The 12,588-nt window shown below is 35.9% G+C and overlaps 1 protein-coding gene across 1 annotated transcript; it reads left to right on the top strand.

The window, feature by feature from the left end:
* Positions 1 to 955: 955 nt before the first annotated feature.
* Positions 956 to 12,582, top strand: LOC110441386 (kelch-like protein 3). The gene is made up of 3 exons (XM_021484503.1): positions 956 to 1,034; positions 9,579 to 9,754; positions 10,879 to 12,582. Exons 2-3 carry the CDS (start codon positions 9,581 to 9,583, stop codon positions 12,403 to 12,405), a joined length of 1,701 nt encoding a protein of 566 aa, XP_021340178.1. The 5' UTR covers positions 956 to 1,034; positions 9,579 to 9,580; the 3' UTR covers positions 12,406 to 12,582.
* Positions 12,583 to 12,588: the final 6 nt, after the last annotated feature.

Here is a 12,588-nt window from a genome sequence, read left to right as displayed (position 1 = left end):
CACCAATACATAAAGTTATGCACATTCAGAAAATTCTAACAAGAAAGGAGGAAAGTAGGGGATGGTGGTGGGTAAAGTTTATCTTGTATATACTAAAATCTGTGATCAGATAAAACAATACAAAACTTTACAAGTTGAAATAAAATTGACCTTGACCGTACGAACCTTGTTCCGCCATTTTCTTTTATCAGCTTCTGAATAGGAGCTGCTGCGTCATTTGTATTTATAGTGATCTAATTATAGCAACATATCAATGCGCGCATGTAACCTGTCGGACCGCATCACTCATACCCCAACAAGAATAAATCCCGCGCGGAGCGTAAAGATAAGACATTACGTCTTGCGTCGTGAATTATATAAACACGGACATTATTACAAATATTTCATTCATGAATAAATGTGTATGAATACATATGCTATATAGTATGAATACAACATATTACAAACAATACATTCAAATATATATTATATTATCTGAATACTTTTAATTGAGCAAATTATGCCTAAATAAATCGACCCTGTTACACGTGCACTCTTACCTTGATCTAATCCGCTGATGATTAAATGTATACGACCATACGCAAGGAAATTGTATAGAAACGTATAGTATTGAAGAACATTATTGTGATAAAAAGAAAACATATATATTACTCTTATTATTTATTCTTTTTCTGTGTCCTGAATCAAATATAAAAACAAATTTACGATATATGTAGGCCTATATGTACAGAAAAGTAATAGCGACAATACGGACAAACCACAGCGCTTCTAACAAGATATAATCATGAAACATTGTTTTTATCACAAACATGTTTATGTCAATAAATGAGAAACAGAGGAAAACAGGTAAAACTGATTAAACAAAAGGAGAAATAAAAAGCTCAGACTGCGTGCCATTTGATTGTGTGGAGTTATCTACGATGGTGAACCGATACCCCGTCGCTGTGCCTCACGCTAAACAGGAAGTGACTAGGGACATACTCCATACCGCCATACCAACGAGGCCACATACCGCAATATCATCAGTGAAACAGGTACATTGCTTGTATTGAGTATCTCTGTGACCTTATTGTGATCATGACGTTTTTATTGTTACTACATGGTATGTTATACAGATAATTCGTCTCACAATTTAAGAAAATAGTCACATATCAGCATGAATTGATGATTCACATTCATTCTCAAAACGAAAGTAGAAAATGTCAATACATTCAATATACTGAGAGCAGATACGATGTAACAGCTTGATTAACTTTAAAACATGTAGACAATCGTTGGAGCTGAAAACCTACTGGATGCATAATTCACAGGTAATCTGACTAGAGAAATAATTACCAAATCATGAATTAATTAAGCGACTGATGATATGTTATTGACAATGCATAGTTCATTTAATGTGTCATTAGTCATTGACCTTATTGTAATAAGCATTAAGTATAACAGGAGTGATTTGCCAATCTCGATATTTGATATAAATATAACACAGACATAATTTTACCGATCGAAGTGACATTAACTTTCACTTTCTCTTTCACTTTCTGTTCTCTGAATTTGCTGAATTTCTGAAATTGACGACTTCTCGGATGAATGTATAATCATTGTTATTGATGTATTTTATTCAACATCACAATAATTTAATGAGTTTTCCTTCAGATGTCCATGGCAAGTCGTGATGATAATGCTACCTTTTGCTAAGTGTTTTTTTATCGACTTTTTATCTAATGGTCCTGTAGTGGAGTAAGCAGTGTTGACTTTGATATACGTGCGTTTAGTCTCGTTCAACCAGACTCTTGTTGCCTGCGCAAACTACGCCAAATGGAGAGTCTGGTCAAACCCAGTGCTTTCGTTTTGTGACATCATAACGAGGCTTACCGAGATTCTGGTAATTTTTTTCATTGGTCAAAGGTTGACACATCGTTTTTAACGTTTGAAGCCAGAATTTGAGTGGCCCAAAATTACATTAAATATTTTAATTCATTAAAAAATTACCTGTATATGCATTCCTGAAGTTTCCATGTTTTCACTATTATTAAGAAAAATGTAAGGAAATGCTTCAAAAAGAATGATTTCATGTATTTTCATTGGATATTTTACAATAATTCATGAAGCTAACAAGGCTATTGATACAAGTCAAGCCAGATTACCTGAGTGAGAACTTGAAGGTGTTTTGAATGGTGTACAGGTAAAATCTCACTTGCTTTGCATGCTTTTTTCAAACTTCAGTCAGCCTTGTTGGCTTTGTGCTTAGCTATGATTTATTCAATGGAAATATATGGCATTATTCTGGAGATTTGACACATTTTCTTACATTGTTCTCGATAAAAGTGAATACACGGGTACTTCAGGAATGCATGTATAGGTAACTTTTTATTCATTAATTTCATTATTCATTGAAATGTTTAATGGCATTGACATAACGTCCGGAAACGAAAGTAGAACTACTGCCCTCTGGAGGTGATAATGTTAGTGCACTCTGTTTGACCAGACTCTTGAATAACAAGTGATCAAGCGTCTGGTTGAACGAGACTAACGTGCGTTAGGATCGGAGAAACCACTAAGAATGGAGTTCTAAAGAACATTGGTTGTCTACGTCACATTTTATATTGTTTCGGTATGCTTGCGGATTATTAACAGTTATTAACAGATATGAACTGGTTCCTTTCAATGTTATTCACAATAGGGTATGAACAAATATTTGACCTTGATACACTTTCAAGGTTACAAAGGTCAAATATTTAACACATCTCAAATTTCTTTACACCATTATATTTCGAAAATTGTTTCAGTATTTAGCATTATATTTTGGTACGGTATGGAGGGCATGAAACTGCAGATTTTTCTCGGGAATCATTTTCGTCTCAAGAGGTGACTTCCGGTTTTCTGAAGGGGTAACATTTCAACTACACTATGTTAGGTCTCATGATTTACTTAAGAAACATTTTTCTGTCAAAGGTCAACTTTCGGTTTTCGAGAGGGGTCAAATTTCGAATGTGCTGTTTCAAGTTAACACCTTTAAGAAACTTCTTCTACAAGGTCTAGAATATTGATATTTGATCTGTATCAATGACCACAGTAAAAATAGAAAAGAACGTGACCCGAACAAACAAGTTTACAACACAACACGTGACTCTCTTACGACGCGCGGCCAAAATATAACGATACGGATGGCTGATTTCCGGCGCATACGGACATGTATATATAAATCGTAAAGTATACAAAATATCATTTTAACGTACATAATATAAAATAATGGCACTATCACATTTAGTACATTTTGATAGTGAACTATCCAGAATTCCTTGTTTGATAAAATCTTTTATCTTCTGCAGTAAAGTGTACTAATTGTTTTATCTACACAAGATATCATTCTGAGTATTGTTCAATCAGAACGGTGCTTTCTCTTCACTGCGAAGTTTCAAGTTCAGATGAAGCGACGGCAAAATAAGTGTCTGTTTTGTTCCACTTTTGCAACTTATATTATGGCATTGACAAAACTTGATTCATGATTCAATTTATTTCCGTAAGTTTTACAACTTATAGGATTTTTTCAACAAATAATTTCATATAAGTACAACATATAATTACACATTACTGTCACATTCATCACAAATCAGCAGCAACAACAACATCATCGAAATCAAAATTCATCGCTCTCATCATCATCATCATCATCATCATCATCGTCGTGGCCGTCGTCGTCGTCTTATAACTCATCATCATGAAAAAATCATCTCTTNCATCATCATCCGTCAAAGTACAACAACATGAAATAATTACCATTTTAACATGAATTTCATAAAACTGGTACATTTTTCACAAATCAACGATATTATTAAAATCATTACCACTTTCATCATCATCATCATCATCATCATCATCATCATCATCATCATCATCATCATCATCATCATCATCATCATCATCATCATCAAAATATCAACATCATCGAAAACATCTATATCATCATCATCATCATCATCATCATCATCATCATCATCAACAACAACAAAAAACAACATTGAGCATTTACCATGAAAGATTGTACGAACAAAACATGGACATGATACAATTGAGTAATACAAAATTAGGTAAAACAAACTTTTAAGTTAAACAATCCTTCGTTTGATAGCTTCAATATTAAATTTACCTTACAAATTCAGTTCTTTTACATTGTGTGTATTTACTAATTCGATAAGTTTGAATACGGTTGGTTTTTGCCAGTAATATTTTTTAATATATTTTCTCCTTAGATCTAGATGACGTAGGCAGGTAAAACTACACCATTGATATCATTTTTGTTTGGAAATCCTACAAGATAACAGCAGCATCGGCAAAACTGTATTGAGAGCCCATTCAAAATCGCTCTGCATTGATGTCAAGCGTGACGTCATTAAAACCTGGCGTAAAATAGTACGCTACAAATTCACGTACTTTTTTGATGTAGCATTTTTGCGTCGCGTCGCTTTAAAATTTGTCATACAAAGAAACTTTCATTGTTTTCCCGGTGACCACTAGATGTGTATTTCACCCGTTTTAAACAAATATGTAATAACAATGATAAAACAAGCGTTATGGCGGAGTGTTTTTTCGTAGAAGACTCGAACGGTAATGACATCTTTCACAAGTATCCTTCACCAGATATTAACATTGTATATAAAATTTAATTAAAAACGGGCTATGACTTACACTTTAATCCATAAGACAGTTGATCATTTATTTAAAAGTGCATTATCAAATAAAGTTTCCGACAGGTATAAATGATATTTTTCGTACATCATGTACTGTATCTTCTCTCAGGAGATGATGCTAGTACCGAATTGTTGACCAATACTGTTACCAAAAGTGCAGCATGTGAGGATCTTGAGCGTGAACAGAATATTCTGAATGCTTAATTTAATGCCCTTAATACTCGTAGGACAAATTCAAGTGTGTAGGATCTGTTCCTCGTGGTTGTTGGACTGTCAGTAAGTGATTTTATCTGAAGATTTAGTGTCAAGCAGCTATGCTTTGTGTAACTTGCTATAATTCCGGCTTGTGTATTGAAATACATCATTGAACATAGGATCGACGACTTCTGTAACCTGATCTAGAGACATCTGTAGTGAACGTGATTGACTGGTAACAATTGTACTGTATGCATTCCTCTCTTAATCTCTCAACTACAGCCTGCTCAGGATCGCTATCGTAATATAAACCAATCACGCTGCCGTTAATAGCTGTCTTTGTGAGGTTTCTTCAGTTCTGATGCTTTGGTCTGATGTTTGTTGTATATTGTACTTTTGAGCTTGTTAGCCTGTGAATTTGGTTTGTCTGTTCAGGTTTCGAGTCTTTGCAAGCTTTAATTAAGAATTGTCCCTCACGTCAACGCCTGACAAGTTTGTACTGGAACGGCCAATAGTCATAATGTTATGGGCACTTTCTCACTTACCAGCCTCCCATGGTTTTGTCTCTACTTGTCGTCACTCCAATATTACCTATGTAAACAGCTAACAGCGGGGGTAAACCTTGAGGAGGAACCTCTAATACGACAAAATGGGTGACGTTTTTAACGAGGGAAATCCTAGGGCAATATTAACAGTTGTCAGTTCAACAAAAAAAAAATATGTGCAAAACCTTTCTGAAAATACTGCTTACATATGTAATCTTGTTTGGTTATCACAGCTGTGGGAACCAACAATCCTGTCTTCCGCTACTTCGTTGCGTCTACCGCCATTGCTATTCTGTTGTGTAGCCGTGATAATACATTCATAGTATCACTTTTAAATCTGCACCAATCAAATGAACAACCAGCATCGAGCCTAGAAACAGAAAAGCTATATGATATTATCCCACAGCAATGAATCGTTCATACCAATTATCCCTGTTGCTAACATGTGAAGTCAAAACAAGTACTATGTACATACGAGCCTTATTAACTTGCAATGTCATAATTCTTCTAGCTCAAACTTTGATACACGAAAGTGAACGGACAACTTAAGGCATTTAATAAAGAAGCCTGATAATTTCGTTATTATGGCATACCCTAATGTAATGTCCAGTCTGTTTACATGTGTTAAATCTTGGGCACATGGCTTCGATAGTAAACCTTTTATAGGGCACAAAGCCACCGTACAGATGTGTGGTAAACAGAACGTCCAAACTGTTACATTGATCAATCCCTTTCCCTATGTCATTGACAGACGATGCTTTCCTATGCTCTGTACATGATGATTGAAACCTTAGTACACTGAAAGGAACATTAATTCTGAACTACCACAATAAATCTTAAATACATATTTAAGTCATTTGAATTGGGGAATATCATCGCTTCGTCAGGCTATATAATTTAGAATGTAGCTACACTGACATAGTGTACATTATACATGTATTACACTTTGTTTCTCGGAGGTTAATCATGTTTCACGAGGGCTCGAAACCACAATAGGTTGGGGTGGCTGTTGCCGATTTTTCTAGAGAAGCTTAGAACAAGGGAAATATGATCTGAGGAATTTCAGCGCTAGGGGGCGTCATTGTGTTTTATTTCCCGTCATGTTACCTGTATCATCCAATCAGACACACTGTTATAACAATGTCACCAGTATCATCCAATCAGACACACTGTTATAACAAAGATGTATACAATTATTCAGGGGAGATTAAAGATACTACCTTATGCCAACTTCTCGCCTTGGTCCTAGTAATGTTGCATAGATTGCTTTTTTTATTTTATTTTTTTTATTAAAAATCAAGAATGCAATTAGGAGTACATTAATATGATTTCAAGGCTCCATTAGTCGCATATTTCAGCAGCTATTTTATATATAATACCACGTACAATCTGTTGTTAATATTTCCAAATAGCTTTATTAGAGACTCGTTAGATTGGTTGCCTGCTTTTTCGCCTATTAAATTTCAAATTTAGATTTTAGATAGAGTGGTGGATAGCATGTGATGAGAGATTAAACTAAAGCTACTTAATACACGTGCGTAATGATAAAACAAGTCTTCACTGAGGACATTTGAACTTTATCAAAACACGAGCTGAGGATTTTTAACACGAGTAAAACTTCATGATAAGTCACAGTGAACGACTCTAGTGAAACATGCAATGTAGCAACAATAGCATATGTCATGGCATTAAGGCTGATGTCTTCTTAAAAAATGCTCGCCGACATGAAAACCCGTAACAACCGAACTAAATGCTACAACAAACGAAATAACGCATTAGGTATGAATCTGTCTTTTTATATGTACAAAAGCATTAAAGAAAGATGCATGTGATTATAAATCAAGGGCTTCGTGACAAGGATGAGTGTGTGTATTTTATAGAAAGTGTCCTTTCGTATCATTTAAGGTTGTGTTGTATAGTATGTATATTTATGTAAATATGTGTTCCGAGGGCAGTCCAGGTGACTCCCGGGATGTCTCGGGAGTTGTATATGAGCAGGCAGGTAACGAAGCCTCGTTCTGGCCTCTGAGAAAACTTTGACAGACGAAGCATGAACATATACTACTAGTACGATACTTTAAGACTAGGTGATTGAGTGCATATTAAGGTGTGTGAATATAACAGTTAATTTGAAAAAGCTTAACCTGTGATAACCTGTATAGCACTTTCCGTGTACACGACGTACATAACACCAGGGGGTGCTATCCATTGACACATCATCTAAAGTTCCATTTCCATCCCACGTCACTTACCATCTTATTAAAACTCTAGTGAAATATATTACTCAGGCATTGTACTATTGCTTTCGCGGTTTCGCATGGCCACATCAAGCTTTCATTGAGACCGGTATGCCTCTCCACACCTAATTAAAGAGAAGTTAAGCTCCGTATGACTTAGTTATATCAATAATTCAGTTGAGTTGTAAAGGGGATTGACATAATGCATAATTTGTATTTAGACAACAATCTTTATTCCTTATAATTGACTTACAGTGTAGTTATCGTTATGTTCAGTTTCTTCAATTGATACCTGAATTTCGATATTTGTATTGGTTTCTTTGAATATGATTTATCCTGAGATTAAAAGTTAAGGCGACCGAACCATCATTTGGAGGCCTGTTTAACCTTTATCCTGAGGTTAACAGTTAGGGCGACCGAACCATCATTTGGAGGCCTGTTTAACCTTTATCCTGAGGTTAAAAGTTAGGGCGACCGTACCACCTTTTGGAGGCCTGTTTAACATTTATCCTGAGGTTAAAAGTTAGGGCGACCGTACCACCTCTTTGAAGCCTGTTTAACCTTTACCCATCTTGACGAACAGGAATGATCACTGATATTAATATTCTCTTTATTTTCTCCAATATGAAGATAACATAAACAGAATAGTTACAAATAAGAATTAATCAACATATATACATATTTATACATACAGGGACATTGGAGAAGTACGCATGAATCGTTATTATAATGTGTATATTGATATTTTATAATTGTAAAGGGCATCATTGCTTAATTATATAATCAAATGATTTGTAGTAATTTTTTAACATTTGATACACATGTGTTATTACCACTAATCTTAATTGTTCATAATCTTCAGATAACATATTATAATTTAATTCACTACCCAAAAGGATATTAGTAAAATCAAAATCTGGTAAATTATGCAAATGAACATGGAGTTGTATATCCAATACACTTCTTAACTAAATGGCACCATACGTTGTCTCTTACTTCTGTAGTTTTGTCACAATGTGAGATAATATGAGTAACAGTATCAAAATAGAATTTCCCACAGTAATGATATAATTCCATGAGTTTTGACATACGAGACATTACAAGTACTCTTAACATACAGTGTATAGCTTTAGAATACTGTGTATACTTTGCAGCTAATTTCCATCAGGTATGTGACTCGAGTTAGGGTGAGTGGACATAAATCGTGCGGAATCGTTGTTATTTGACATGCGTTGTAACCTGGCATTTTCTTCGGTTTTATATACATTTTTATAAACAACTTTTTCCTCCGTCTTTTTCCTGGATAGGCGAGTTTAGGAGTTTAGATAAACAAATAATAAACATACCTTCCCTATTTCGTGATAAATATTATGTCCCGACTATTTGTTGCGTGTTTTTGTTAAATATGGAGGTGTGGTGGTTTGGGGTGTTATGCGTATTATATAACTCTTACACACTCTTACACACTCTTACACGGCTAAAAATAGATTTGTTTTAAACCAATGATGACGGGGTGTGTATAGCGTTATGGGACCTACTTGATCATGTCAGGGTATCAGGCCTCTACCAGTGTACCCTAACGTTCACCTTTCATTACTCTAGCGTGGCATCTGTTTATTCGGTAAGCTGAGAGAAAAGGTTGCTTTATACAAACAAGATGTAGAATTTTAAACAGCTTATACTATACGTAATTGTCGGATACAATTTTAAACAGCTTATACTATACGTAATTGTCGGTTACGATTTTAAACAGCTTATACTACACGTAATTATCGGTTACGATTTTAAACAGCTTATACTATACGTAATTGTCGGTTACGATTTTAAACAGCTTATATTATACGTAATTGTCGGTTACGATTTTAAACAGCTTATACTATACGTAATTGTCGGTTACCATTTGCATATTCCAGATATGGCTTCATCCTGTCAGCAAACTGATCTGACCAAGGGAATGAACCGCCTGAGGCTTGACGGGAAATATAGTGACGTCACAATTAAATGTGGAGATCGATCCTTTTTTTGTCACCGAGTCGTACTGGCGGCCATGTCAGAATTTTTTGAATGCATGTTCGATAGTGAAATGCAGGTGCGTTACACGTGCATACGAAATAGTTTAATATTTCCTTAAGTTAGACTAAACACCACTGTACTTCTTATCTCCCCATTTAACCTCTGTAACCAAACTTATCTTTGCAATAGTTTTAGTGGTTTAAAAAAACCTAATATTAAAATACCGTGCGTTGTCGTTAAATACCCTACAGATTTTCAGGCAACTAAATATTACCAAAATAACTTTGTGATAAATATTATTCTGTGATAAATATTATTCTGTGATAAATATTATTCTATTAACACTTCTAAAACTGCTATTACTATGCCTACTTAACATCGCTATGTCGGTATAAACGATTAATGTTTTACTTGATTGTCTGTATTTGTCTCAAGCGCACTGCTCACCAGTCCATGTACAAATGTATTACAGTAAACTGGTCTTCAGTACTAATGGTCTAGCTAGCAAACGCATTTTGTTACACATGATAATAAATTGAGATTGTTAATCTATTATGTTTGTATACATGTATACGTCGTTAAGTCTGCGTATGTATAGCGATTTAAATATGGCAAGCTTTTTATAGAATGGAGTTGATTAATTTAAAAAATTGTTGTCAACATTTAGAAATATTCAATCATTATCGAAATCCAATCATCAAATCTATAAAGGTTATAAGCTTTGGCATTAGAGCTTAGTTCAAATTGTATTAATGACCTCCTTTTGGCAAAATGTTTTCAAGAAAGATCCGTCTTAATTCTGACCAAAATGTGTTTTCGGGTGAAACTTGATATCCAAGATGGCCACTGGTAATGTGTCGTTTTAGATAAACAAAATGTCTATGATATTCTTAATCCTATTGTTCCTTTAGAGTTTCGTAATATGTTTAAGTGGAACTCATCAATTTAAAAATATGACCAACGTGACCGCCGGTTATTTGTTATGGTACATTAACGTTTACCTGTCCGTCTTGTCGTCTATGTATATATGTGTGTGAATATCGAATATCAGGTAACCGATGTAGGTCTATTTTATCTCTTCATTTTCACTTATTTATCTTTTAGGGAAGTAGAAAATGCTTCAGTCATATGTTATGTTGTTTATTGACACATTGTCACTTATTAAAAACATCACTCTCATCAAATTATTTTTGCTTTTAGGAGTCGCAGACCGGCGAAGTTGATCTGAGCTCTTTGAACGTCTGTAACGAAGTGAATATTTGTGAGAAGGTTCTTGAGTTTATGTACACAGGAGAATCTGCTGTCGACATGCCCTCCGCAGCACACCTACTAGATAATGCACAGCTGATGCAGATACCTTCATTACAGACAGCCTGTCTAAAGTTTCTGACGACAAATCTAAACAAAACCAACTGCCTCTCCGTTTGGCAAACAGCAGCAGCTCATGGCTTTGCTGAGCTAGATGCATTAGCACTTTCACTGGTAAAGAAACACTTTCAGGAGGTCTGTTTTAGTGATGATTTTTTGGCTCTTTACAAAATAGACTACATTCTGAACATTCTGAACGGTCAGAACGTCAATTGTCCAGATACCACCGTTATTTGTAAGGCAGTTATGTCATGGATACAAGCCGATTTTGAAAATCGTTCTGATTACATAGAGAAGATCATGAGAGCTTTGCATGTCCTACCCGTGGACGTGAAGGATATCGAGGACACCGTGTCTTGTGATCAGTTTAGGGATATCTCCGACCACTCGGCGTATCGGAGAGAAGTACAATGGATGAGGGACCAACGATCCTTACTCCTCAGGCCAACAAAACAGGACGTTTTCAGTGATGAATCGATCGTTGTCATTGGTGGGTGCGAGGATGGATCCAATAAAGATATGCAATGCTTCAGTTTTCCTCAGAAAAAATGGTTCAAATTGGCGTCACTACCGTCCGATGTTGGTTTCGATTTTGCAGTCTGTTCTAGTGGTATGGACATATTTGTTTCTGGTGGCACTAACAACAAGAACGCTTTCCTACGCTACGACGGCGAGAACAACAGATGGGACAAAATGCCAGCAATGCCTTGTAGGAGACAACGCCATTGCATGGCGGTAGTTCGGAACACTTTGTACGTGCTTGGTGGATATGACACACCACAGTCGAGTCCGTACCAAAACATTGACGCGTTTAATTTGATCACAATGCAATGGGTGACTACAGGAAAGAAGCTATTTCTGGCGAATCCCGTGAGGTCAGCTTCGTGTGCGGTTCTTCGTCGAACTATTTACATAGTTGGTGGTCTGGATTCAAAAGGAGCGCTGGTCAATAGAGTGCAGTATGTTAATGTAGTAGACTGTTACTCTGGCGAGGAATTTCAGATCCTACCCATTGAACCAAACTTCCAGTACAAGGCGGTAGTAGTCGATGATAAACTTTACGTTGTATCAAAAAATGGTGACGTGTTGGACTTCTGCCCTAAAGCCAATCATCGACCGCTCATTGTAGGCAAACTATCACATTTCCCCAGGAAAGACTACGGACTTTGCGAGTTTGAAAATAACATCCTTGTGCTGGGCGGAGTAGTCAGCTTCCAACCGAGGTCAGATATGATCCAGTTCCATATCAAGAATGCATTAACAATTAGCATGCAGGAGGTGATGCCATCCCCTAGACGCCAGTTCGGTGTGTGTAAGACAACTGTCATTAGGCGTCATCTGAGTAACGTTGATGACTGATATCCTGGGCCTCATGATGTTTGTAGATATGGCGTCACCTGAGTAACGTTGATGACTGATATTCTGGGACTCATGATATTTAGATATGTCGTCATCTGAGTAACAATGATGACTGATATTCTGGGCCACATGATTTTTGTAGATATGGCGTCACCTGAGTAACGTTGATGACTAATATTCTGG

This window comes from Mizuhopecten yessoensis, unplaced genomic scaffold, assembly GCF_002113885.1.
Source record: "Mizuhopecten yessoensis strain PY_sf001 unplaced genomic scaffold, ASM211388v2 scaffold715921, whole genome shotgun sequence".
NCBI lineage: Eukaryota > Metazoa > Mollusca > Bivalvia > Pectinida > Pectinidae > Mizuhopecten > Mizuhopecten yessoensis.
The sequence above is the reverse complement of the archived record's forward strand: the minus strand, read 5'-3'. Positions and strand labels throughout refer to the sequence as shown.

What these genes read in the sequence shown, in the direction of transcription:
- LOC110441386 (XM_021484503.1), top strand. Translation starts at nt 9,581, where the DNA reads ATGGCTTCATCCTGTCAGCAAACTGATCTGACCAAGGGAATGAACCGC. An exon ending in TGTTCGATAGTGAAATGCAG is followed by an intron (nt 9,755 to 10,878) that starts GTGCGTTACACG and finishes TTTTGCTTTTAG; the next exon opens with GAGTCGCAGACCGGCGAAGT.